The sequence below is a fragment of the Mustela putorius genome, unplaced genomic scaffold (genome assembly GCF_011764305.1).
Source record: "Mustela putorius furo isolate JIRA1106 unplaced genomic scaffold, ASM1176430v1.1 tig00003845_pilon_pilon_pilon, whole genome shotgun sequence".
Lineage (NCBI taxonomy): Eukaryota > Metazoa > Chordata > Mammalia > Carnivora > Mustelidae > Mustela > Mustela putorius.
The window spans coordinates 10,372,760-10,399,211 of NW_025421998.1; the positions used below are offsets into that span (position 1 = coordinate 10,372,760).

The 26,452-nt window shown below is 37.9% G+C and overlaps 1 protein-coding gene and 1 pseudogene across 1 annotated transcript in view; both read right to left on the reverse strand.

Annotated features, from left to right (window-relative positions):
* The window catches only part of SPATA48 (spermatogenesis associated 48), a 59,031-nt gene that overhangs the window by 29,592 nt on the left and 2,987 nt on the right, over positions 1 to 26,452 (reverse strand). Inside the window, exon 2 of the mRNA XM_004739397.2 lies at positions 20,504 to 20,601. Within this exon, the coding sequence (XP_004739454.1) occupies positions 20,504 to 20,601 (98 nt within the window). The remainder of the gene's footprint in view (positions 1 to 20,503; positions 20,602 to 26,452) is intronic.
* Positions 776 to 1,739, reverse strand: LOC123394805 (annotated as a pseudogene).

The following is a 26,452-nucleotide window of genomic DNA, read 5'->3' on the forward strand; positions in this document are numbered from 1 at the left end:
GGATATTTGTCTTGGGTTTCCTTCAAAGAAAATTTGTTTAGGAGAAGATCTTTTTTCATCTGGCTCATGATATGCTATGCTTCTTCAATCTGAGAATGTATAACTTTCAGCAATTTGGACAAGTCTCCATTTTTCTCTTTATTGTCAGTGGATTCAATTTATTTTCTTATGAAGCTCCCATAGACAAATACTAGACTTTCTCGCTCTGCCCGCCAAGTGTCCTAACATTAGCATCTGTTCATCCCTAACACCCATTCTCACCCTATGCACTTTCCAGCTTACCACACTTCCTTCTTCCTGTTTCTAGTCTCTGTTGAAACCTGGTTGTTACATATTTTTTTAATTTCACCAAGGCTACCTCTAGTGAAATCACTGTCATGGTTCTGTTAGCAGGATGAGTGATAGATATATATATATATATATATATATATATATATATATATAATTTAGAAGTGGTTTTTTTTTTTAAAGATTTTATTTATTTATTTGACAGAGAGAAATTACAAGTACACTGAGAGGCAGGCAGAGAGAGAGAAAGAAGGAAGCAGGCTCCCTGCTGAGCAGAGAGCCCGATGCGGGACTCGATCCCAGGACCCTGAGATCATGACCTGAGCCAAAGGCAGCGGCTTAACCCAGTGAGCCACCCAGGCGCCCCAGAAGTGGTTTTAATTTTTTTATTGGTGAATGATTTTGACATTTTCGTAATTTTGCTGTGGAAAATGAAGTCCTGCCTTATGAGAAAGAGAAAACTCCTCCAGACCACTCCCTGGCATCTTTACGTATCAGAGTAGGTCAGCCAGGGAAAGTCCTGACCCTTCCACGTGGCTCCTGGTTCAATCATAATACTGGTAAGAGAGGGCTTAGTTGTGTGTCTGCCAAGCTCTGCCTCGGTGATTTGGGGATTTTTCTGGTTTTGTACAAGATACTTTTGCCTCCAACTGCAGTTGTAACCTGCTCCTGCTGTGGGTTTCGCAGGAGACAGAATGGCAGGAAGCGGGGCAGGCAGCTGTGGGGCACTGCATTAGCATCTCCAAATTTCAACATCCTGTTCCAAGTGTCTGCATTGAAACCTTGGTGAATTCCCTCATTGATCCTCACCAAAAGTACAACTGGCAAGTTGTACCATCAGACAGTTCCCACCTCCATGCTAGAAAACCCAAAGTCACCATCTCCTTCCACCCAGATGACCCACTGCCCTGGGTTTCTGTCTTCAGCCACAGTAGAGCTTGTACTGGCAAATCCCAACCCAACTTCCATTGTTCCAAAAGCACCAGCCTCAAGCCTGTGATGAGGAAGTTGGTTCTGAAGCACAGTGTGTCCATCCCACAGCCATAGGATCTGCTCCTTCTCTTACCACAATACAGTCTCCAGGGAGTTGTTCTTGAACATGGTCTAAAGCCATGTAATAATTCCTAGGCAGGGATTTGGGGGAAGCTGATTCCTGTGCTCTTCCAGCCCACTAGTGATGATCCCCAAGCTGGAGGAGGCGCTCTTCCATACTCACACACCAGAGAAGAGAGGCAAGTTCCTTCCATCTTGAACTGCCATGATTCCTCTGATGCAGCTACCTTGCTCTACACCCGTCCGCTCCAAGTTTTCTACCACTTGTTCTCTGGAGGACACTGCCATGGTGTTTCATCAGATTCTCCAACAGGCTGCTCAAGGACCTCATTTAGGTCTCCTAGCAAAGTCACAGCAGGCCTTACATTATTCCCCAATTCTGCACAGGTATCAGTCATATGATCTCATTCATAGGTGGAATTCAAGAAAATTGAAGGCGGGGAGGGCGGAGAAAGAGAGAGAGACAAACCAAGACACTCTTAACCATAGTGAACACGCTGATGGTCACCAGTGGGATGAATTGTACTGAAGGATGTTTGAAAGGTAAAGACATATTTTCACTCCTGGGATAAACCTCACTTGATCATAACACATTGCCCTTCTTATAAATGACTGGTTTTGGTTTACTAACACTTTGCAATAATTTTTGTGTTTCTGTATGTGAAGAACGTAATTTCCTCTTTTTTTAAAAAGTTCTGTGTCTGGTTCAGGAATATTAGGTTAAGTTGGACTTCTAAAACTACTCAGAAAGTGTTCCTTCTTCTATTTTCTGAAATAACTTATATTAGATTGATGTGATTTCTTCCAAAAATGTTTGACAAAATTCAGCAGTGAAATCAACTGATCATACAATTTTCAGTGTGGGAAGACTTTTGATCAGAAAAATTAAATTTCTTTAATAAATAGAGAGCATTCATGTATCCTATTTCATTAGTATCAATTTTAGGATGTCATACTTTTTAAGGAATTTGTTCATGTAATTTAAGATGCTAAATGAACTGGCATACTATAGTTTATAGTATTTTCTTTTTTGCTTTTAGGATCAGCAGGAATAAACTCTTTAATTTTCTCTGTTGGTAATATGTGTTATCTCTCTCTTTCTTGATTATACTAATAAAATATCTATCACTTTCATTGATCCTTTTAAAGAAATAACTTTTGGCTCTAAGTTTTCTCTCCTGTATCTTTCCTTTTTTTCATTGATTTTTTACTCTTATCTTTTTAGTCCTTTTTCTTTAACCATTCTGGTAGTTTCTTAATCATTAATCTTTAATTTTCAGAACTTACTGGTTTCCTAAAATAAGCATAAAAGGCTAATTTTTTTTCTTTTTAGCAGAATTTTAGCTGCATTATACAAAATTTAATAGGTAATAATTTTATCATTGTTCGGTTTAAAACATTTTCTAATTTTTTTATGATTTCTTTTTTAACATACAGATTATTTAGAAGTATGATTTTTAATGTGAAAGTATTTGATATTTTCTTAAGCATCTCATGGTTACTTATTTTTAACTTAACTCTGTGACAGGTTAAGAACAAAAGTAGAATTATTTCAATACATTTAAATATATGAAGACTTGTTTTATGCTCCAACATAACACTATGGTGAATATATCATATACACTTGATACGTTTTGTGTTCATTTACTTTCAGCCTATTTGCATCTTCAATGTGTAACTCTTGTAAATCCACATATAGTTACGTCTTGCTTTTTTATCCATTCTGATAACCTCTGCCTTTCCATTCAAATGTTTAGTATATTAAGATTTAATGTAACAATTGATATATTAGGAATTATATATAGAATTTTATTGTAGTTGTCTGTCTTTATGTCCTTATGTTTCTGCTCCTCTTTTCTGCCTTCTTTAGATTATTTAAATGAGTGGGGTTTTTTTAGAATACCAGTTATGTCATAAATAGTCTCCTTAACAATAACTAGTTATGGCACATTTCAGTCTTGTTTCAGAGGTTTCATTAATGTCTTTAACTTTCCACAGTTGACTTGGAGTTAACATTGTACCACTTCACATAAAATGTGCAGACACTACAACCACCCATCTCTGTCATTCCTTATTTTACAGCTGTCACATGAGCTATATTTACATTCCTAATATGCTTCAGAGAACAATGTTAGATGTTTGTTTTAAACAGTTATATGTACTTTAAAGAAGTTAAAAGGAAAAAATGATCTTAAAGACCCAAGATTTCTTGTAGTGAATTTCCACTGGCTATCTACTGCCTTTGTTTTTTCTTGTCTTGCAAATTTCTTTACATAGCTTTTTAATATGTTCAATATAATCAGGCCCCCAGTTATATCCACGTCCTAGTCCCTGGAAATTGCATTTGTTAGCTTATACGGAAAAGGGTAATTCAGGTTGCCAATGGATTTAAAGTGTTAATCAAGTGACTTTAAAATAAGAAAACCATCCTAGACACTCACATGGGCACAATGTAATCCTAGGGTCCCTAAAAGTAGAAGGTCAAAGCAGAAGAGTAGGTCAGAGTGATTCCGTCTGATGAGGGAAGAGCTCAACCTACCATCGCTGGCTCTGAGGATGAAGACAAAGCCCAGGAGCTAGAGGCTGAAGACTCCAAGGACACGGATTCCACGCGACAGACTCTAGAAGATATGCAACCTTGCCAGCACCTTGATTTCAGCTCGGCGAGACCCATTTCTGACTCTGACCTCCAGAAGTCTAAGATGATAAATTTGTACTGTCTAAGTCACTAAATTTATGCCAATTTCTTCTTCAGTAGAAGGCCAACCCAGGCTTCGTCTTTGAAAGTTCGAGTTTCTAGGTATAGTATTCTGGTGTGGCGCATTTTTTTTTATCAGACCGTAAATATTTTGCTCCATTGCTCCACTGTCTTCTTGTCTGATGAGAGGACTGTGAGGTTTCAACTTACTTTTCTCTTGCTACTTTCAAAATTTTCTTAGTATCTTTTGAACCTGAATATCTGATGCTTGGGCTTTTTGAAAAATGTTTATACTGTTTGGAATTCAATAAGCCTCTTGAAAGCTGTAAATGTATATCTTGCATCAAATTTGGAGACGTTTCAGTAACTGTTTCTTCAAATATTATTTTCTGTTACATTTTACTTCCCCTTTTATTCTTGGACTACAATTAGTGTATTTAACTTTTTCATCCTGTTCCATGGGTCCCTGGGACTCTGTTCATTTATTTATAGTTCCTTTTTTTCCACCCTCTCCAAGTTCTACTTTAAAATCCTTCATACTTTCCTTGTCATATCCTTTATGCTAAGTAATCCCATATCATTTCTATTTTAAGATTTTGAAATTTTAGTTTTAAAATTTCTCTTTGGCTCTGTTTTTGCATTCTATTTCTTTGATGAAAGTTCCTGTCTTATGATTATAAGTATATTCTCCATTATGGCACTAAGCACAGTTACAATAGCTGTATTAAAATCTCTGTGTGATAATTCTAGCCTCTAGCATGTTCCCATGTGAGCTTATCCCATTTTCCATGGTTTTTTGTATGTTGAGTAATTTTGGATTTTATGTTGGACATTGTACCTTTAATGTTGAGGAGGCCCTGGATTCCGCATTATTCCTGAGTGTGTTTTGGATAATAGCGAGATCTTAGATCAGTACCTTGTTAGCCTTTGATAGGACTGATCAGAATCTGTTTTGAGCAAGGAGAGCCCAGACATCAGCCAAACATGTGGGCTAAGTTCATATGTGGAACTCTGGCTCCCTCCCTGACTGTCTCCCTTCTTGGATTCTTTCCTTTAATTCTTGGTGTATGCTCCATTCTTTCATCTCTTTAGGTCAGAAAGACAGAGATTTCTACTGAAATTTTAACTACTCCAGTTGCCTGAACGTAGCCAAACTCCAGGCCACAAGGGGAAAATCACCCTGAGTTCATCCTCTAAGTTTTAACTCTGAAATTTACCTGATTTTGTTCAATCACCGGAGGTCTTGACCCAGTGGATTTGTGTTTCATCAGAGTCTGGGGTTGTTACTGGTGGGAGGGTTAGTCTTTTAGGAGCTTACTCCACCACAGAGGAAACAAAAATATTTAATGATTTCTTTAAAGATAAATGCTTGATTTTAAAGAATTTGCTTTGTTTCTTTTTCATATCTGCCTGTTCTTTTCCTTAAGTCTTGTTCTTTCCTTAGAAATTCAGTTTCATGAAAGTTAATGCATATACAGATGGCTCTATTATCTGAGGGTCCTTGGGTAAGATGCCCCCCTTATGTTGGTCTGCTGACACCTTCTCACAAGAGACTTTTTTCACATGCAGAGTATGATTTTGACTGTGGTTTCTTCTAGAGATAGCTTTTTTCTGTGGGATGCTACATGTCAATGCCACTTCGTGGAAATGTTGCTGTGGAGCATTGCTTATTTTTTCTGGGTACAAAGCTTTTCTTCTTCTTCTCCTCCTCCTCCTCCTCCTCCTCCTCCCTTTCCCCCTCCTCCTTCTCTTTTTTTTAATTTTAGGATATGGTAGTCCCACACTACATGTGTCCTAATAAATTGTAATCCAGGTATCCCCGTGGTACAGAACAAAGTTTCTTTTTCTTCATGGATGATATATGGTATTTTCCAATTTATTGTCTGGGTCAGATAGCCAACTTCCCACCCATGCGTAAAGATTTGTTCAAATTCTTGCTCATTGCTGAGATAGCCCTTTGTGGTACCTGAATTTATACAGAAAACTCAATTCCAAATATCTATCCTGAGATCTGAGACTCCCATTCTTATGTAGGTATTAAAATCCTAGCCTGTATATTCTTTGGTTTCAGCCAAAACCAGTTCATTCCCCATTTCTACAGTTAATAAAAAAAAAAAAGCCCATTTTTATTTGGACCCATGACCTTAGCTTAAAGATAATTCTTTCACAATTCCTTTGCAGCTAGTGCAATATTGAGTTCAGCCAACATCATTTAAAGTGACGTGTGCATTTTCTGGAACAAGTTCTTAGAAAGAGGAGGATGTCCCTCTCTGATTTTGCTTCTATCCTTCTAACCTGATGTCCAGAAGAATGAATCTAGGAGAGTATGATACACTAAAACCACAAGATAGTCCAGAATCTATGGATTATGTAAAAGAGAATTAAACATCTATAGTGTCCCCATCACAGCATATTGGGGTCACTGTTACCCAAAGCTTCCCCCATGAAAAATGTAATTTCAGTGGCACAACCATTTTTAGAACTAAATTTTCTCTTCCTTTCTGGAAACTACATCTTCTCTCTTCTTTTGCTTTTCAGCTCAGCTAAGTATTGGTTTTAAAATATGTGTAGCACTTTGATACATCTGTAGCACCTCAATATATCTGAGGTGATAGGGAGGATTTGTGGGAAAAAAAAAAACAACAACCTTATTCTTTGACAATTCTGAAAGGAAGCTTCCTAATCCTGAATTCTAGAATTCCGACATTTACATACAGGAAAAGGTATAGATTTTTACTGTACAATTTAATCAATCACTTTGACTTAAATGAGAAACTCATATATATATAGCCAGTATATCAGTCGAAATACAGAACATTTTTGTCATCTCCCCAAATGCTTCATTTCTGCTCTCAGCTGATTTTCACTCCCCATTGACAGCCATGACTCCATGTTCTATTACTAACACTTAGCTTTGCCTGCTCCTGGCTTCATGTAATTGGAATCAGAATTATGTATTTTTTCGAAACTGGCTTTTTTTTTTGACTTATTAGTATTGCCTTTATAAAAAAAGATTTATTTTATTTATTGGGAGGGGAGGGATAGAGGGAGAAGGACAGAGAAAATCTCCAGTAAACGGCCCACTTGGTGCAAATCCTATTGCCAGGCTTGATCTCATGACCCTGAGATCATGACCTGAGCTGAAACCAAGAGTTGGATGCTTAACTGACTGAGCTACTCAGGTGCCCCTTAATATTGGCTTTTAGTATTGGTGAGATTCTCTCATGTTCTGGTTTACACTTTTTTATTGAATATTTTCCATTCCGTGATCTGTTAATCCATATTCTTTTCTACTGATTTTTTGTGTACATATTAATTGAGCTGCTACATACAAGTGTTCCTATACAAGTCTCTTCGTGGACATGTACTTTGATTTTATTGGGTAAATACTTAAAGATGGAATTAACGGGTCACGGTGTAGGCGTGTCCCTTTATAAGGTATGCCAAAGGTTTGAGAAATCCATTTGCTTTCTGTCCTCACCAACATACGGTGTTGTCAAGCATCTTTTTCTTTTCTTTGAAAAAACATTTCAAATTATACACATATTAAAAAAAGAATTCTTTGCCTCTCTTTTTACATCATACTAGCTCCTTGATGGTTTCCAAGCATCGTAATTTTAGTCTTTCTCTTCGGTACTCAGTACTATTCCATTTTGATTAACATTTGTACTTCCTTCACAACTAAAAATGAACACCTTTTCATATGCCTGTTGGGCATTTATATGTCTTCTTTTGTGAAACATTTATTTCAGTCTTGAGGTATTAAAAAATATTTTTGCTATCAAGTCGCGTGAGTTCTTACCCCCACAGATCTTGACAGATTCTGCAGGCACTTTCTTTCCGTCTGTGGCTCACACTTTTACCTTCACAGTGGTCCAAAGAACAAAGGACTTTAGTGTTGACAGAATGAATTTTTTTCTAGACATAGTGATTTTGATGTCCTCTGTAAGAAACTCTGCTCACCAACTGCAGATATTTTATCTTGTATTTTGTTGTAGGACTTTCTTCGTGCTAGCTTTTCTGTTCAGGTCAATGGCCAGCACAAAGTAATTTCTGTGACGGTATGAGAAAGGGGTACAGGGCTCCCTACCACATGCATGTCCAGCTGTTCAGAGACTGTTTGTTGAAAACACTGCATGTAAACCAGTGAACCGTCTTGTTACTTTTGTGTAAAAACTGTCTATTTCTGGACTCTCAATTCTATTCAGTTGATTTCTCTGTTATTACACCAAAACAACACTGTCTTAGTGCGGCATTGCTGTGGGTCTTCAAATCAGGTAGAATCACTTTCCTATGGCATTACTTTTTTTCAAGATGTAAATTAATGTAAATTTCAGAGACAAAAGCAACTTTGTATTAAAAAGGCACAGAATTATGGTAGGGAAAGAACTGCAACTATTTGGAGCTTAATTTGAATATTGATATCTTAAAAAATACTGAGTTTTTCACTCCATGAAAATAACATTATGTCTGAATTTATTTAGATCTTTTATTTGTCTCAGCATCTTGAGATCATTTTCAGTGCAGATCTTTGAACATTTTTTATTAACTTTTTCCCTAACATTATAGTTTTTAAAAATGTTATTATAGGGGCTCCTGGGTGGCTCAGTGGGTTAAAGCCTCTGCCTTCAGCTCAGGTCATGATCCCAGCTGGGACTGAGCCCTGCATGGGCTCTCTGCTCAACAGGGAGCCTCTCTACCCCCTCTCTCTGCCTGCCTCTCTGCCTGTGATCTCTGTCTGTCAAAAAAATAAATAAAATCTTTTTAAAAATGTTACTATAGTGGTATTTTTATAATTTTATTTTTCAATTTCTAAACACTAGAAAAAATGATTTCTTTTTGATTTTGGCCTTCAATCATTGACTGAGATGATTTATATATATATATACATAGATATATTAAAATTCTGTTAATACAATAAATCACAGGCATTGATTTCTGAATGGTAAGCCAATTTTGCAATCCTGGGATGATCTCTATTTCATCATGATGTATTATCTATTTAATACATTGCCAAATTTAACTTAGTAAAATTTCCCAAGGATTGTTTTGTTTGTTTGTAGACATATTAGACTGTAATTTTTTGTTGTAATATAGTTTACATTTTGGTGACAGAGCTCTATTTTCCTCAATGGATTATTTGGATATGATGATATGATTTCTCCCTTAAACATTTGATTTTATTCCTTAGTAAAACTACCTCCACCTAGTGTTTCCTCTGTAAAAAGTGTTATGATAATCCGCAAAAGTATTTTCACAGACATAGGTCCACTGAGGTTTTCTCCTTGTGTCAGTTTTGGAAAGTTGTGTTTTTACACCATTTGTTCATTTTATCTACATTGTCAACCTCACTGGCTTAAAGTGGTTTATAAGACCACTCTTTAAAAGAAAACAGATTGTACGGAGTTGTAGTGTACTTGCAATGAATGTCATCCACTCCCACATACAGTCCAAGGAGGTTGTGCAGTCGTGTACAACCATGAAGTGACTGTAACAGATTCAGAGCATTGACATTTTGCTGAAAGGTTCCTCATGCCCCTTTGCCATCCATGTCTCCCTCTCCTCCCAGACCAGGGCAACAGCTGATCCATTTTTTGTCCATCTTATTGGTTTGCGTTTTCAGAATTTCATCTACATAGAATCCATGGTACATCATGTTTTGTTTCTGACTGTATTCACGCAGTATAATGATTCTGGAAGTTTGTCTTGTCGCAAGGCTCATCACTACGGTCGATCTAACTGCTGACTACTATTCCATTGTACGGATCGGCCACCATCGGTTCACTCTTTCACATGCACATAAACATTTAGTTGGTTTCCATTTTTAGACTGTCACGAATAGAGCTGCTTTCAACATGTTTATGTCCAAGTTTTCACGTGGACATGTATTTAAATTTGTCTCGGGTAAACAGCTAGCCATGGGGTGGCTGTCTACGGCCGGCACAGGTGTAGGTTCACCGTCTAAACAGTGTTCAAGAGTTTCCAAACTCGTTGTACCATTTTGCATCCCAATGCTCTGTATCCTTGTCACACTTGGAATTTCCAGTTGTTTTAATTTTAGATAGGGTTTGCACTGAATCTCCAGGCCAGTTGGAGAAATAGTAATCCAGCAACAAGTCTTCTGACCCAGGAGCCTAGTTTATTTTTCTTTTATTTAAGTCTTTGCTAATTTATTTCACTCAGTAATGTACCAAAGTTTTCAGTTAAAAAAATGCATGGTTTTAAATCAAATCTTGTGTGGTTTTTGGTACTATTGTTAATGGAATGTTTTAACCTTTCATTTTCCAGTTGTTTGCTTCTGATATGTAACATTACAATTGATTTTTATACAATAACAATAAGCCTTTGCGTCTGATAAATTTGATTATTTCTAACACTTGGTTTGAAAATTTCTGAGGACTTTTTACAAATATGATCAGTCAGGGGCACCTAGGTGGCACAGTTGATTAAGCATCTGACTCTTGATGACATCAAGCCCCGCATCAGGCTTCATACTGACCACAGAGTCTGCTTGGAATCCTCTCTCCCTCCCCCTCTGCCCCTCCTGCTCATGCTCTTTCTTTCTTTCAAGTAAATACATCTTTAAAAAAAAAACAAAGCCCTAAATATCATGTCATCTCTACATGAGTTGGAATTACTTCTTCCTTTCCAATATTTATGATTTCTATTTCTTTTTCTTGCCTTTCTGCAATAGCTATCCTCTCCACTAAATAGAAAATGACAGTGGTAATAGCAGGCACGTTTGTCTTTTTCCTGATATTAAGGGAAAGACATTCAGTCTTTTTCATTATTTCCTTTAGCCTCAGGTTTTTCATAGATGCCCTATATCAGATTGAAGACGTTCCCTTCTAAGTCTCATTTGCTGAGAGTTTTGGTCTAAATGACCATTGATTTTTTTCCCTTTTGTTAATAGTACTCTTGGTTGTCTCTGATTCTTTGCTTCTCTGTATCTATTTTATAAAGAACCTGTCAAATTCCACATAAATACAGCTAAGCTATTGATTTGGATTGCACTGAAACTACAAAACAACTTAGTGCTTCCCATCTTACTCTTCTTTTTCTATTTTACATTGTTTTCTTGCAGTCAGCATATAATTGGGTATGGAATTTTTTTCTCTAGCATAAAAACTGCTGACTTTCAATTTCCTTATATTAAATTATATCCAACATAACATCTGACATAACTTGGTTTAAATATAGTTTTATTTATTGTTTATTTCTTCTGTTCTTTTCCTTTTTATGTTACTTTCTTTTGTATTGTTTGAGGTTTTTTTTCTTTTTTAAATTTCATTTTGTCTCCCCCATTAGCTTATTGCCTATGATTGATTGATTGATTGATTGGCTTCTGTTATTACTGTCACTGTAAGACGTATGTATCTTTAATTCTAGGGTTTAAAGTATAATAGTATACCACTTCATGAATAGTGTAAAAAATTATAATAGCATAAGTCTATTTTCATCCTGACCTCCCTTGTGCTATTGTTGCACAATTCAGCTCTGCATGTGCTGTACCCCCCAAATACATTGCAACTATTGTTGGCTTAAACATTCAATGATATTTTAAAGAATTTCAAAATGAAAGGCAGTGTTTTCTATTTACCCACATAGTTACCATTTCTCTTGACCTCAACTTCATCCCATTGTATAAACTCAAATTTCCACGTACACCATATTCTTTTGTCTGAAGAACCTCCTTCAGGTCTGTTGGCAATATGTCCCTCAGCTTTATTTTCCTGAAAATGTCTACTCTGCCTTTCTTTTGGAAATTTACTAGTGATGCTTTTTTTTTTTTTTAAGATTCATTTATTTATTTGAGAGAGAGAGCACAAGTAGGAGAGGGGCGGAGCAAGAGGGAGTGGAAGCGGGAGCATCTCGGGAAGATTCTTGCTGAGCCTGGAGCCCCGTGTGGGCCCCATCTCACGACCTGATCATGACCTGATTCAAAACCAAGAAGAGTAGGATGCTTAACAGCCTGAGCCACCCACGTGCCCCACTAGTTAATGTACTCTTAATTAATGTTTTCTGATATTTAAAATACATGTCTCCATATTCTTCCAGCACACACAGATTCTGACAAGAGCCCAGTGTCATTCTTTTTTTTTTAAATTAATTTATTTATTTGACAGAGAGAGATCACAAGTACGCAGAGAGGCAAACAGAGAGAGAGAGAGAGAGGAGGAAGCAGGCTCCCTGCTGAGCAGAGAGCCCAATGCGGGACTCGATCCCAGGACCCTGAGATCATGACCTGAGCCGAAGGCAGAGGCTTTACCCACTGAGCCACCCAGGCACCCCAAGCCCAGTGTCATTTTTACATGTATTCCTCTGTATATAATATATTTTTTCCTCTAGCTGTTTTAAGATGTTCTTTTTATCATTGTTTCCCATAATTTATGTGCATAGTTTCCTTTATCTTTATACAGCTTGGCACTTGTTGATTTCCTTATGTCTGTACATTTATAATCATTTAGGAACAACACTGGCCATGGTTTGCCCATTTTTCCCACTTTCTTTTTTTCTGGGACTCCAATTACAGGTATATATATATATATTTTTTTTTCAATTACAGGTATATTAAACAGCTTGATATCATCCTGCAGCTAACTGATACTTTATTTATTTGTTTTCTATTTCATTTTGGATGGTTCTTGCTACGTTTTGAACTTCACGGGTCTTTTATCCTACAGTATCTGGTCTGCTCCTAAAACTATGCCCATTTATATGCCATTTTGGTTACTGTGTCTTTCATGTCTTAACGTCCTCTTGAGTCTTGTTTACATCACACATTTTCCCCATCTCCACGGTTGTGGTTTCCTCTACCATCCGAACATACAGAACGTATTTGTAATAGCTGTTTGCACATCCTTGTCTGCTTGTTTCTTTGTATCTACCACTTCCAGGTATGGTAATAATGATTTATTGTTCCTCCTGACTCTGGGTGGTATTTTCCTACTTCTTGGCATAAAAGTCATTTTCCTTGGAATATTTTGGATCTTGGGTTATTGCTTCCTAAAACTTGTTTTACTCTTAAATAGTGTTAGATTTTTTTCCAGCACAAAGTTAAGTAATTAAAATCAGGGGGTATTTGAGGGGCTTCTTTTAACCTATTCAAGCAAGCCCATAGGAACCATTAGAGTAGGGCTAATTCAGCCTGACTACGATAATGATATCCTTCTAAACAGTTTGCCTGATATCCTGTGTTCTACAAGTGGGGACCTGGACCTGCCCCATTAAAGCCTCGGAGGACGGTCATGCTCGTGCAGTCCTCTAAAGAACATCTTCCTCCACTTCAGCAGTTTCCTTTTGTCAGTCTACAGATCAGTGTTCGCAGATGTACACACTCTCTTCCCCAGCTCTCCAGAGCACTGGCTCCGCAACTCCCTCCTTTCTGGAACCCCAATCTTAAAACTCCAGATGCCTTGGGTGCTCCAAACTCCAATCCCTGTCTTCCCAACTCAAGAAGGCATGGCCTTCCCTTCCACGACTGGCTCAGAAACTGCCTCCAGGCAGTAAGTTGGTGAAACGCAGGGTTCGCGTGGTTATTTTCCCTCCTTTAGACATTCTAGTCCTTCACTACCTTTTGTCCAGTGTCTGGAAACCATCATTTCTCTTATTTTGTCCAATTTTCTATATGTCAAGGCAGAAAAGTGGGTAGAACAGCTGATACTCCATGTCCTTTGCTTCCTTAATGTCTTTTTTTATTTTTTAAAAAAACTTTATTTTGTACTTTTTTTGGTTTATGTTGCTGTCTGTTGTCTAGCTTCGGAGAGGAACTTTCATCCACCAGGAAGGATGTTACTAGCATCCAGAATGTTGCCTGTGACCTTACATTGCACACAACGGTCTTCCATGGCAAAGAATTGATCCAGCTGAATCCAGCTGAAAATGTCAATGGTGCAAGGCTCACAGACCCTGGTTGAACCAACTAATTCCAGCCTGACCATTGCTTTTCTTTGTTTTCCCTTGGGGGATTCCATATATATATGGAATGTATATATATATATATAGTTTCTTTTTTGCCTTTCTTCCATCTCAACCAGTTTCACTCAGGTATTTTTAACTGATTCTCCATCTTCTTTTCTTCTGCTGGATGTTTTCTTGCCTTTCCTCAATGCCCCTTGTTTAAAACTTTTAAAAGATTTATTTGTATTAGAGAGAGAAGGTGAGCAAGTGTGCAAGTGGGGGGCAGGGGGAACAGAGTGCAGAGCCAGATGCGGGGCTCGATCTCACAACCCCAAGATCATGACCCGAGCTGAAACGGAAGTCAGATGCTTAATTGAGGCATCCAGGTACCCCTGTGCCTCCTTAAATTTTTATTTGAATCTTGTTTCCCTTGGGCACAGTGTAATTCTTAATTTCTGAATGAAATTTCCATTTCTTTCACTTTTTTCACTGTCAATTTTATTTGGATTTATTTTCTTAAATTTCTGTGTGAAGGCAGCTTTTCATATCCTCAAATGATTGTTTGAAACATGTAATTCAGTTTGGAATATTATAGTACAGTTTTCTTCTGTTTTATAGTTGATTTGGTGTTTTGTATTCTTATTAAAGTATTTGTCTCTTCTTTTGATTCTTATTTTCATTAACGTATTTTGATTCTTGTTTTCTGTTTTGTTACCATTTCTTGGAACAGATTTATCCAGTTCTCTTCCATTCATTTGATGGATTTGGTGTGGTTTGAGCTATTTTTAGTTCAATGCTGCCCCCTTCTGTCAGTGTAGCAAAGTGCAGCACTTTCTCTAATAAGTTGTTTTCCTGCGGCAGATAATTGTGACCAGGAGGGTTGTGGAACTTCCACTCAACTCATTCTTTTTGGCTTTTAGAATATTGGTTTTTCCTCTTTCCCTCATTTTTTTTTAATTTTTATCACCCCACCTCCAAACAGTGACTCTTTTGTTTGTCAGAGAGAGAGAGAGAGGGCACAGCAGGGGGAGCAGCAGGCAGAGGGAGAAGCAGGCTCCCCACTAAGCAGGGAGCCTGATAAGGGACTCCACCCCAGGATTCTGGGATCACGACTTGAACGACTTGAGCCAAAGGCAGACGCTTAACCGACAGAGCCACCAGGCATCCCTGACTCTTTCTTTCAAACTTCTCTAACACCATCAGTGCCGCTGAAAAACTGCCACTTCAAATCAGGTGTGCTTTTCAGACTGACAGTCTGCTTTATCTTCCGTCCGTGGTCGTTAGATGAATCCTAGGGTGACTTCTCTCTACCATGCCTTTTTTTTTTTTCCCCCAAGATTGTCCTCATTTACCAATTAATTAATTAATTAATTAAGGGCTCAAAGTATGACTTGTTAGGGTTTTTTGTTTTCTTTCTCTTCTTTTAACTTGCAGTAATTTGAAGTTTAGTATTTCTCTTCTAAATATGTTGAAAGTTTTTGTATGCTAATACTTGTCCTATTCTGCTTTTAAGGCCATGTAGGGGAGCACAGTTTTATGGAGCTGCCATTACATTTGGCTCCTTAACTGCTACATTTGTTTGTTCTTTTGAACAGCATTGGCAGAAATTCATCAATTTTTTTCAATAAACTAACTTCTGGCTCTGGTGATTTTTAAAACCATTTGTTTTCCATTTCCTTATTACTTTATCTTTATTATTTTCTTCCTCCAGCTTAAAAAAAATTGATTTTGCCATGTTTTTCTAGCTTGCTCAGTTCTTAAATTTTTAGGTTTCCTTCTGTTATAACATACTCATTTCAGATTACATATTTCCTCTAGGAATTATTATAACTCATTCTCACAGATTTTGCTACAATATTACTATTATAGTTCAGTTCAAGTAATTTTCTAGTTTCTTTCATGATTTTTCTTCGGCCCATTACTCACTCATGAACATATTTTTACATTTCCAAATACATAATTTTCTAGGATGTTCTGATCTGTCATAATTGTCTTGTGGTCAAAGAACATATTTGTATGATTTAAGATATTTGTGAAATGTACAGAACTGATGAATCTATTATACATCTGAAACTAATATAACACTGTATGTGAATCACAGAAATTAAAAGAATAAACAAATACGTAAGGCAAAAATTAAATATGTATATATATTTGAAAAATTTCTGGTTGTTTTATGGTACAGTATGTGGCCATTTTTATTAATGGTCCTTGCAAAAAGGTGTATTTATATTTATCTATTAGGTCAACTTGCTAATTGTGCTTTGTTATTCTACTATATTTAGTTTTGTCTATACTAAATCTACCAATGTCCTGTTTTCTTGTTAATTGTCACACAGTTTATAATGACTCTGATCAGTAACAGTCGTGAACAGATAATTCAATGTCTTTTCAGATTAAAAAAAGAAATCTATGTTTAGCGTAGAGGTGACAACAATCCACCTAACATTCTGAATGCTATATCCTAATAAGTATTGAATCTCTGCCAAATCAACTGCTGCTACATCATCAGTGTAATTTCTGTATCTTCTCTGAAAATTACATGTGAATGTAAGTCATAATAAGAGCTATGTTAGAGACAGAACCAAGAATCAACTAAAACCAATGGATCTACTGTCAAAAAGAAGGGATGCAGAAAAGCAAAGTCCCATTAATTTTTCACTTGTAGAAAGTATACTAAATCAGAATTGGCAATAATTCATTTAAAATATATTTTATTGGGGTGCCTGGGGGGCTCAGCAGGAAAAGCCTCTGCCTTCAGCTCAGGTCATGATCTCTGGGGCCTGGGATTGAGACCCGAATCAACAGGCTCTCTGCTCAGCAGGGAGCCTGCTTCCCCCCGCCCCCTGCTCACCTCTCTGCCTACTTGTGATCTCTGTCTGCCAAATAAATAAATAAAATCTTAAAAAAATAAAATATTTTGTATTGTGCCCTTCTCAGTGATTCACAAGATCTGTCACAATCACCTGTGTCCTGTGGATAATGCATTGATACGGTTGCTGGATAATGTGTGGGTAAGATCGGTCTTCCTCTTGTAGGGACAAAGATTCTGAAATCTGTGTGTTCTTACTGTTCTTCAACAGGGAGACCATTAATTCTTCTGCACCCATGTCTAAGTCTCCTCTAGCAATATCTGAAATGGATGCTTCCCCCTTTTCTGGAGGTTCATATCACTAGTCATCATCATTTTGGTAGATCATAGGTATCATAGCATCATCTTTCATTGGCATCTGGATTTTTCTTCAGTACACCATTTTTTCCACTTCCTGATTAGTCTTTATAGGCTGCCACTTCTGTATGTTATGTATCTTCAGTTTCTTTATGAAACGTTTGTTTTCAGAAATGTATCATTGACACTGTTTTCTCAAAGTCAATCCTTATAATAGCTTTTCTCTTGCGGCTGTGTCTTTTGTCTCTTTCTGTTCTCTACATGTTTAGTGTGTGCTGTTTCATAAAGGAGGGGCTAAATTTGCTATTTGACTTCAGCTTTAGTGATCTTGGAATCTGGTTCAATGGGAACCTACTGATGCTAGATACTTCTTAGGTTTGGTTACAAGACATTAAGGACATCTTCCTTTATGTCCTAAAACCTTAACATCATTCACATTAAGATCCTTCATCATAGTCAACATCATAAATGCTTCAACTCCTTAGAATTTCTTCACATTTTGCTAGAGCTGATAAAAGATGACGGCCGAGTCCAGATTCCAAACCATGCAATTACCATGAACAATGTGAAAAATTTCAGGAGTTTCCGATTTCTGTCCATTCATGTGTCTTCCATGCTTTGGCTCTCTTGAAAATTGTGCTGCCACTTTCCTTGGTGCTGGGATGAACAGTGACTGTCATTGCTGTGGTATGTGGTGCTTCTGGGGGGCCTTAGTTCCCAGTGTAGAGAAGGGAATGTGAGGGTACCCTCCAGGAAACCCCAGAATTGAGCACATGGTGGATATGGTAATTGCATCTGTGCATGTTGCTTCTGTCCTACTCTCCTATACATCTGGGATTTTGAGTAAATACATGTTCTTCTTTTTCCACTGTATCCTTGATGTTTCTTATTCCATTTCTTGTGTATTTGTGTTTGATCCTAAATGGTATTTCCTCATTTCTCTACCAATCCCCCAATTCTCTGTGTCAGATCTGCTGCACTGTGCACTTACCAGGTCTTTGCTTGTTATACTTTTCCGTTCTGGAACTACTTCTCCCCCCCCCCCAATTTCTTAACTCCTCATTTTGTAATATTTAATTTCTTTACAGAAACCCTGAACTCATCTTTTCTCTCCTTGCATATCTTCAATGTCTAGAATCAATTTGGGTCCCTTTTTGTTTTCTCTCTTTCCTGCTGATTCTGAGTCACGGTGTTCTTTCTCTTTACATGTTTAGCTACCGTTGGTTGTATACCGGACATTATATTTTAAAAGTTATCGATGGAAATAATTTAAGGCTTAATTAGACATTATCTTTCTGCAAAGAAGTTTTGTGTCTGCCTGCATCCTGGAAAGGACAGCATCCTAAGATTCCCTTAATGCCAGTTCAAGACACGAAGTGTTCTCATTTACTTGGACCAAGCCAGGCTTTAATCTGCTCAAGGGCTTTTTTACTATTGATCTAGCCTTTCTTCTAAGCCGCAAGCTTTCAGGCATTCATCCCAAAGCAGTGGATTGTTTTCAGAGATCAATTCCAACATTTGATCTTTTACACCTATGAGACCACGACATCCAACTCAAAGTTGTAGTTTTCCCTTCTAGAATGGTAAATTCCTGTGTGGCCAAAGTGGCCTTGGGTGCGAGGCTTAATTTTTAGAGTTTCCTACTTTTTGTTGACCTAGTAACGTCTCTCTCCATTATTAGCTTTTGGAAATTTTAAGAAAAAAGAAATATTAATCTAGTTGTTTTCCATTGCAAGCATTGTCCCATTTACCTGGTTAAACTTCCACTACAAGAAGTAAAATATCCAGATTTATTTTCGGTAACAAAAAGCCTAAACTTATTTTAAATTTAAATAAGTCTGTGAGTAAGCATTTGCATGACAAGCACGTACTTCAATATTCCAACTCTAAAATAAATAACTAGATAAAGCATGGAGACTTGCCATGAATTTGCAGCTAACATGAAAAACAAAAGGCACCAGTGCCTTCAATTTCTTATAATGTTTACTTTGATTTGTTCTCAAAGGACTTGCCTGCAGGAGCAATGGATTCTTTGAAAAGTCTGAAGATAGAATAAGTGAAACTATTAAGTACACATTTTCTTTACCCTGGTGACAAAATTCTGCATTTTATCTGAGATTGGAATAGCTCAAAATAGGACAAATTACCCCTATTTCTAAGGCCAAGATTTTCTTATAAAGAAAAATCTATAGACAAGGAAAATCAGAAAACCCTGGCATGGGTGGAAGGCATCTTGATAAAGGAGGCATTGATGACATGTATTTTGAATGAATTTTTTTTCCATATTCTTGTACTGTATGGTACGGCTGCTGGTTGCGGGAGGTATTCTCCAGCCCCCTCTGTGGGAAAATTAGAATGGGAAATTGTGAAGGAAGCGGGGGGGAATTAGAAATAAATCTAACACTCCAACCACAGATAAATTCACAGGAAGATCAATTTTTGGAAGGGACTTAAGAAATGGATACTGATTCCTTAAAGTATTCATAACTTCATTGCTAATGGGTATGGGGTTTCTTTTCGGGGTGATGAAATGTTCTATAATTAGATTATGGTAACATTGCTTAATACTGTATCTTATAAAAAAAAAAAAAACACTGGACACTCTAAACGGATGATTTCTCTGGTGTATGAAATATATCCCAATAAAGCCTTTTTTTTTCCAAAGGAAAACCTTGAGATATCTATATATCTGTCGACGTCTTCAACTCATTTAACTAGCATGGCTTTAGAGACTGTTCAATCCACATACAAAAAGGGTGATTAACACAATCCTTAAGTTCAGAAGGATACCTAGGTGTAAATTTTGGTTTCATACTTACTGTGGGGTTTCAAGTCAATTAGTGAACGTCCCTGGGCATTAGCTTTCTCAGATAAAGTGGAGATAACAGCACCACCTTGCCCAGAGGCAGGGACAGAAACATGATTTTTGCTCAAGTTGTGCACTCTAGGAGCACTCTAGGTGAAGAGCAGGGTAGAACCAGGACAAGAAACTAGGGACAATGTGGTCTCAGCAGGACTCAGCTTAGATTTACAGGTTTCCTCAGGGAAGTCAGTCGGCCATGGGTCAAAGTCTCAGGGGACCGTGTGGCAGGGTGCTGTCCTCCGGGCTGCTGGTCGTCTGCCATTTAGGGGCCACCACTCGCTGCTACCAGAAGAGCATGCCCTTGCCAGTAAAGGACACTTGGGTTGGGCACTACTGGCATTTACCACGCCCTCCTCCCCATAGTCTGGTTGTAGGAAGGCGCAAGGTAAGACACACCACGCAATCACTGTGAGGGGCTGCATGGTGCCTGGCACAGAAGAAGTACTTTATGAACGGCAGCTAATTTTTGCAGGGCTTCGAATATCAGAGGCACAAAGAAACTAATTACAAATATTGGGTCAGATAATCTCACCGTACACGTTGATTCTTCATCAAAGGCATACATGTGACTGATTGAGCATACTTCATGACGAGGTGGTAGAGGAGTGACTTTCAGCGGACTTGTCCATCCTGAAAACAAAAATTTATGTGTGTTGGGTTAAAAACGTGATAACGGTTTTTTTTGTTGTTGTTGTTGTTCCACCAGAAATACTTCCTACATGAAAGCTAAACTGTATCATATTATCTGACATGTCCATGGATTATGTAACAACTTTTATTAGCAGTGAGAACCGAATTGCTCTGGAACATGCATGTTAAGGAATAGTAGCAGTGCAGTTGTTACTACTCATTACTTGAAGAGGTCTGCTGAGTACTGCGAATCTGCAGATGAGCATGTGGGTGTATTGGGGGTGGACGCAACACAAAGGAGTCTGTTACTAGGCAGAAAATGTATCTAATGACAGAAGTCCTAAGACACTAGCAAATCGGCACACAGATTATAACAAGTATTTACTGTGCTGTAAATGGAAGTAGATGCACACACAGAGAGGGAAAGGGGTTCCCGGTTTTGTGGTGCTCATGAACAAATGGAAAAGATAGTCCCATTTGTAGATAATTTCGTGTCGTGTAGCAACTCTAATCCTTGTGCTCCAACTGCTGGTGGAGTGCAGAGGAAGAATACTAGCCCAGCCAGACTGTGGGAAGTTAAGAACAGCTTCCTGAAGATAATATTTGCTTTAACCCTGATAAAGGGGAAGTCAGAATGGTCGGAGTCTGAGAAGGTCTCGACACCCCACTGTGGACTTGGAAGACGGAGGAGACCATGTGAGGAGGAGCATCGGTAGCCTCCAGGAGCAGAGAGTCCCTGGCTGTCTGAGACAAGGAAACGGACACCTCTAATGCAAGGAACTGGATTCTAAATGAGCTTCAAGTGGACTCCCCCAGACACTGCAGGTTTGGGTGGTTAGATCCTGAATAGAAAACCAGTTGAGATTAAAAATAGAGCTACCCTCTGACCTTGCAATTGCACTACTGAGTATTTACCCCAAAGATGCAGATGTAGTGAAAAGAAGGGCCATCTACACCCCAATGTTCATAGCAGCAATGTCCATAATAGCCAAATTGTGGAAAGAGTCAAGATGCCCTTCAACATACAAATGGATAAAGAAGATATGGTTCATGTATACAATGGCATATTATTCCTCCATCAGAAAGGACGAATACCCAACTTTTATATCAACATGGATGGGACTGGAAGAGATTATGCTGAGTGAAATAAGTCAATCAGAGAGAGTCAATTGTCATATGGTTTCACTTACTTGTGGAGCATAAAGAATAACACAGAGGACATGGGGAGTTGGAGAGGAGAAGGGAGTTGGGGAAATTGGAGGGAGAGATGAACCATGAGAGACTGTGGACTCTGAGAAACAAACTGAGGGTTTTGGAAGGGAGGGGGTGGGGGTTGGGTGATCCTGGTGGTGGGTATTAAGGAGGGCACATATTGCATGGAGCACTGAGTATGGTGCATAAACAATGAATCTTGGAACACTTAAAAAAATAAAATTAAATTAATTGAAAAAAAAAAAAAACAGAAAAAGAAAACTGGTTGAGTGTGCCCAGTCTTCTCGCAAAACCAGGAGCTAGTAAATGGGTTTTGTGTTGGACTGCTAAGTCTTTGTCACCAGCAATAAGAGAAAATATAGAAGCAGAGGCAAGAGATCAAGGCAAAGTGAGAAAGGCAGTGCTGAATCCCATGATTATTTCAATTTTGAGAATAAGGATAATTCTGTGACCCAGCTGGCTGAAGGAAACCCTCCAGCCGACTACCCTCCAACAGCAGCAACAGCTTTGAAAAAGAGGAAAATAGAGAAAAAAAACAGAACTTAGGACTTGATATTTAAACCAGAGTAGGAGATAGGGAACAGGACAACAGATTACAGCTAAGCACCCCAGGGTCAGGACATTCATTCTTGAGTATGATGATGCCATTTCCATTACCTCGTTTCAGTATCTACTGTGTGAAACAAAGCCCCCCAAAGGCTAGTATGTTAAAACAACCATTCATTGTCTCCCAGGACTCTGAAGCTAGTCAGGGTTTCCTATGTCATGTGGTGTAGGTTGGGATCTCTCAAGATGTCCTAAATTATCTCACTCACTGGCTGGTGAGTGGGTGTTGACTATTACCAGGGATCTGAGCTGGGCTTCCTGACCAGTGACTTGTTATTGTTGTTGTTATTTTTTTTTTTCCCTTATGGGCCTATGTTGAATTTTTCACAAAATAGTGACTGAATCCAGAAAAGGAATCCCAAGGGGCCCAATCCCAATGTGGAAAAAAAAAAAAAGTCTCCACTTGCAGCATGGGTAGAGCCCAGAATCAGTGTGGGAAGGAAACAGACCTCATCTCATGGCAGGAGGGTGGCAGGAACACACAGGAAGGAGTGAACCACCGAGAGCCACGGAGAGCCACACCCTCTTCCTCGTAATCCACAATCTCACTTCACCACTCTCATGCCACCAAACAAATGTCAAGTCCCTTGTCAAGGAAAGTACCGTACCATTTCTTCACGTACTAGAGATCTAACATGTTTGAGACTGTGATACTTTCATCGTGAGTTGGTTTTGTGTGTATCTGATGAAACTGAATGAGTTTGTAACAGTTGCCATAAAACGTATTTTTCCATAGGCCCTATTATTTTTATTATAAAACATTTCCGTAATGTAGTTTTAAAGAAACAAAACCTTAAAAGAGAGATTGAAGGACTATTCTATGTTTATTTTCTTATTCGTGTGTTTTCTCTCCTCTAACGGTTAGAAATACATGTTTTCAACATCTACAATATTGTTTTTAGGGTTTCTTTCTCAATATAGTTCAAGGTAGGTCAATTTTGTTATTTTAAAAGAACCAGTTTCAGGTTTAGTTGATTTTTTTTTCTACTTTTCTGTTTTTTACTTTATCTATTTGCACCAAATATAGACCTTCAAAATATATGATGCAAATATTGACCAAATTTAAGTAACTCTACAGTAATAGTTGGAGACTTTAATACTCCACTTTCAGTAATGGATTGAACAACTCGACAAAGATCAGTAAGGAATACAGGAGTCAAACAATACTTTGACACAGAATATATGCACAGAACACTTCATCCAACAGAATACCCAAGTAGAAACAATATTTTTCTCAAATGCACATGGAACATTCTATAGAACAGATTATATTGTAGGCCACAAAACAGGTCTTCATAAATTTTAAAAGACTGAAATCATGTAAAGTGTATTTTCTGATCACAATGGAATCAAAGTAGAAATTGATAAAATGGAATGAAACTACCAATGTGTGAAAATTAAATACCATACCCTAAACAACCAAAGAAATCCTGTGGAAAATTAAGAATATCTTGAGACAAAGGAAAACAAAAACACAGTACAACAAAATTATGGGATTCAACAAAAGTAGAGCTAAGAGAGAAGTTTGTAGGTATAAATACTTAATTAAAAAAAGATCTCAAATTAACAACCTAAATTTATAACTTAAAAAACTATGAAAAAAAAAAAAAAGAAAGAAACTGAACCCAAAACTAGCAAGAAGGAAATAAAGAGCAGTGTAGATATACACAATATAGAGAAGGGGAAAAAATAAAAACCAGTAGAATCAATGAAATCAAGAGTTGTTTTTTTAAATATAAAAAAAATGACAAACATTTAGCTAGACTCAGATGACTCAGAAAAAAACAGAGGACTTAAATAAACCAAAATCGCAAATGATAAAGGGGACAGTACAAATGATTTTTGTTGGAGGAGGCCATCAAGAGGACGTTACTTCCTGTGAACTGGACTCAGGCATGGGGGGCTTCTCGTCCACTCCCCTGTCCTTCAGATGGACCTTCTGCCCACCATTCCCCCAGCAGGAGCTGTTTTAAAATGTAGCCCAGAGTAAGATGTTGTTGAGACCATCTGGATGGTATAGATAACTGAACCCTGTGAAGGTCTTATAAAAACTTTTAGGATTCCAATGGCCAGGTGTAGAGATCTACTTGTCTTGTAGCTGCCCAAGACAAGACTTGTATATAAGTTCTCTTGCTTATTAACCCTGCCACTTACCCATCTGGAGTGGCCTGCCTCTTTCTTTGTTCTCTCTTTGCCTTCCTTGTATGAGGGCCAGTTTTGGATTTCACCCAAAGAATTCTTGAGTTTGCAAACTAACAACTTTACAGAAATAAAAAGGATAAGAATGTACCATGAACAACTGTGCACTAACAAATTCTATAACCTAGATGAAATAGATTCCTAGAAACATGTAACCTACCAAGACTGAATCATTATGAAACAGAAAATATGAACAGATCTGTAACTAATAAGGAGAATCAATAATCAAAAACTTGTTCTATGAAGCCAACATTAGCTTGATACCAAAGTCAGAAAAAGACACTGCAAGAAAACTACAGATCAATATCCCTAGTAAATATTGATGCAAAAATCCTCAAAATACTAAAAAACAATTTAACAGCACATTGACAGTATTAGACACCATGACCAAGTGAGGTTTATCCCTTGGATGCAAGGAGTTATATTTGTGCATTGTTGGTGGAAATTCAAAACAGAGTAGCCACTATGAAAAACAGTATGGTGGTTTCTTAAAACATTAAACATGGAATTACCATGTAATAGAGAAATTCCACTTTTGGGTATATACCCCATCGAACTGAAAGTGGGGTCTCGAAAAGATATTTGAATCCCTTTGTTCATAGCAATGTTACTCACAATAGCCAAAATGTGAAGCAACTTGTGTCCACGGACGGATAAACAAAATGTAGTATATACATAAAAAAGAAAGTTATTCAGCCTTAAAAAGAAATTCTGATACATGCTACAACATGGACATTGTTATCCATGAAGGCATTATGCTAAGTGAAATAAGCCAGTCACAAAAAGACCCATACTTTTTGACTTCACTTACGTGAGGTTTCTAGAGTAGCCAAATTCTGAGACAGAAAGTAAAATGGTGATTGCCAGGGACTGGGAGGACATAGAAAGTTAGTATTTAATGGGTACAGAGTTTCAGTTTTTTAAGATGAAAAGTGCTAAGGAGGTGAACGGTGGTGAAGATTGCTCTTATTGCCAATGAACCATACACTTAAAAATGGTGGATTGTTATGGACCTCCCCTTCCCCAATTCACATATTGAAACTTTTACGGGATGGCCAGGTGATTCAGTCGGTTAATTGTCTGCCTTTGTCTCAGGCCCTGATCCCAAGGTCTTGAGATCCGAGCCCTGTATCAGGCTCCTTGCTCAGCGAGGAACGTGATTCTCCCTCTGCCTCCTGCTCCCCCTGTTCATGCTCTCTTTCTCCCTCTCTCTCTTACAAATAAATAATTTTTTTTTTTTTAAAAGAAACACTTACCCCCAAAGTGATGGCATTTGAAGGTTGGGGGTATTAGGGAGGGCATTAGGTTTATTTACCATCTGGAGGGTGTGACTCCCGTGATAGGATTACTCTCCTTATAAAAAGAGGGAGAGAGGCCAGAGCCCGTGTGTATCTCTCTCTCTGCCCTGTAAGGAAACAGCAAGAACCAGGCCCTCTGCAAGCCAGAGAAAGGGCTCTCAGCAGGAATCAAGTTAGCTGGTAGCTTGATCTTGGATTTCCCACCCTAAATAAATGCCTGTTGCTTAAGGCACCCAGTCTGTGATTTGTTTTAGCAACTGGAGCTGAGACCGTGGCTTAAAAAGAAAAAAGCAGGAAGATATACAAAGAGTTATGAGTATTTATATTAGGAACCTGAGCGCAGGGAAATCAGTGATGTGACCACCTTTATTTTTCCTGTCATAAGGAAGACGTGCTGTAAAGAGAGGCAAACAGACCAACGAAAGGTTTGAATATAATTAGGGTAAGTTTAGAGTACTTGGTTGGTATCTGAGAAAGAAAGCCAACTAGGAACAAAAAATTACTGAACCCAGTTGTCCAGACAAAGTTGGAATAAA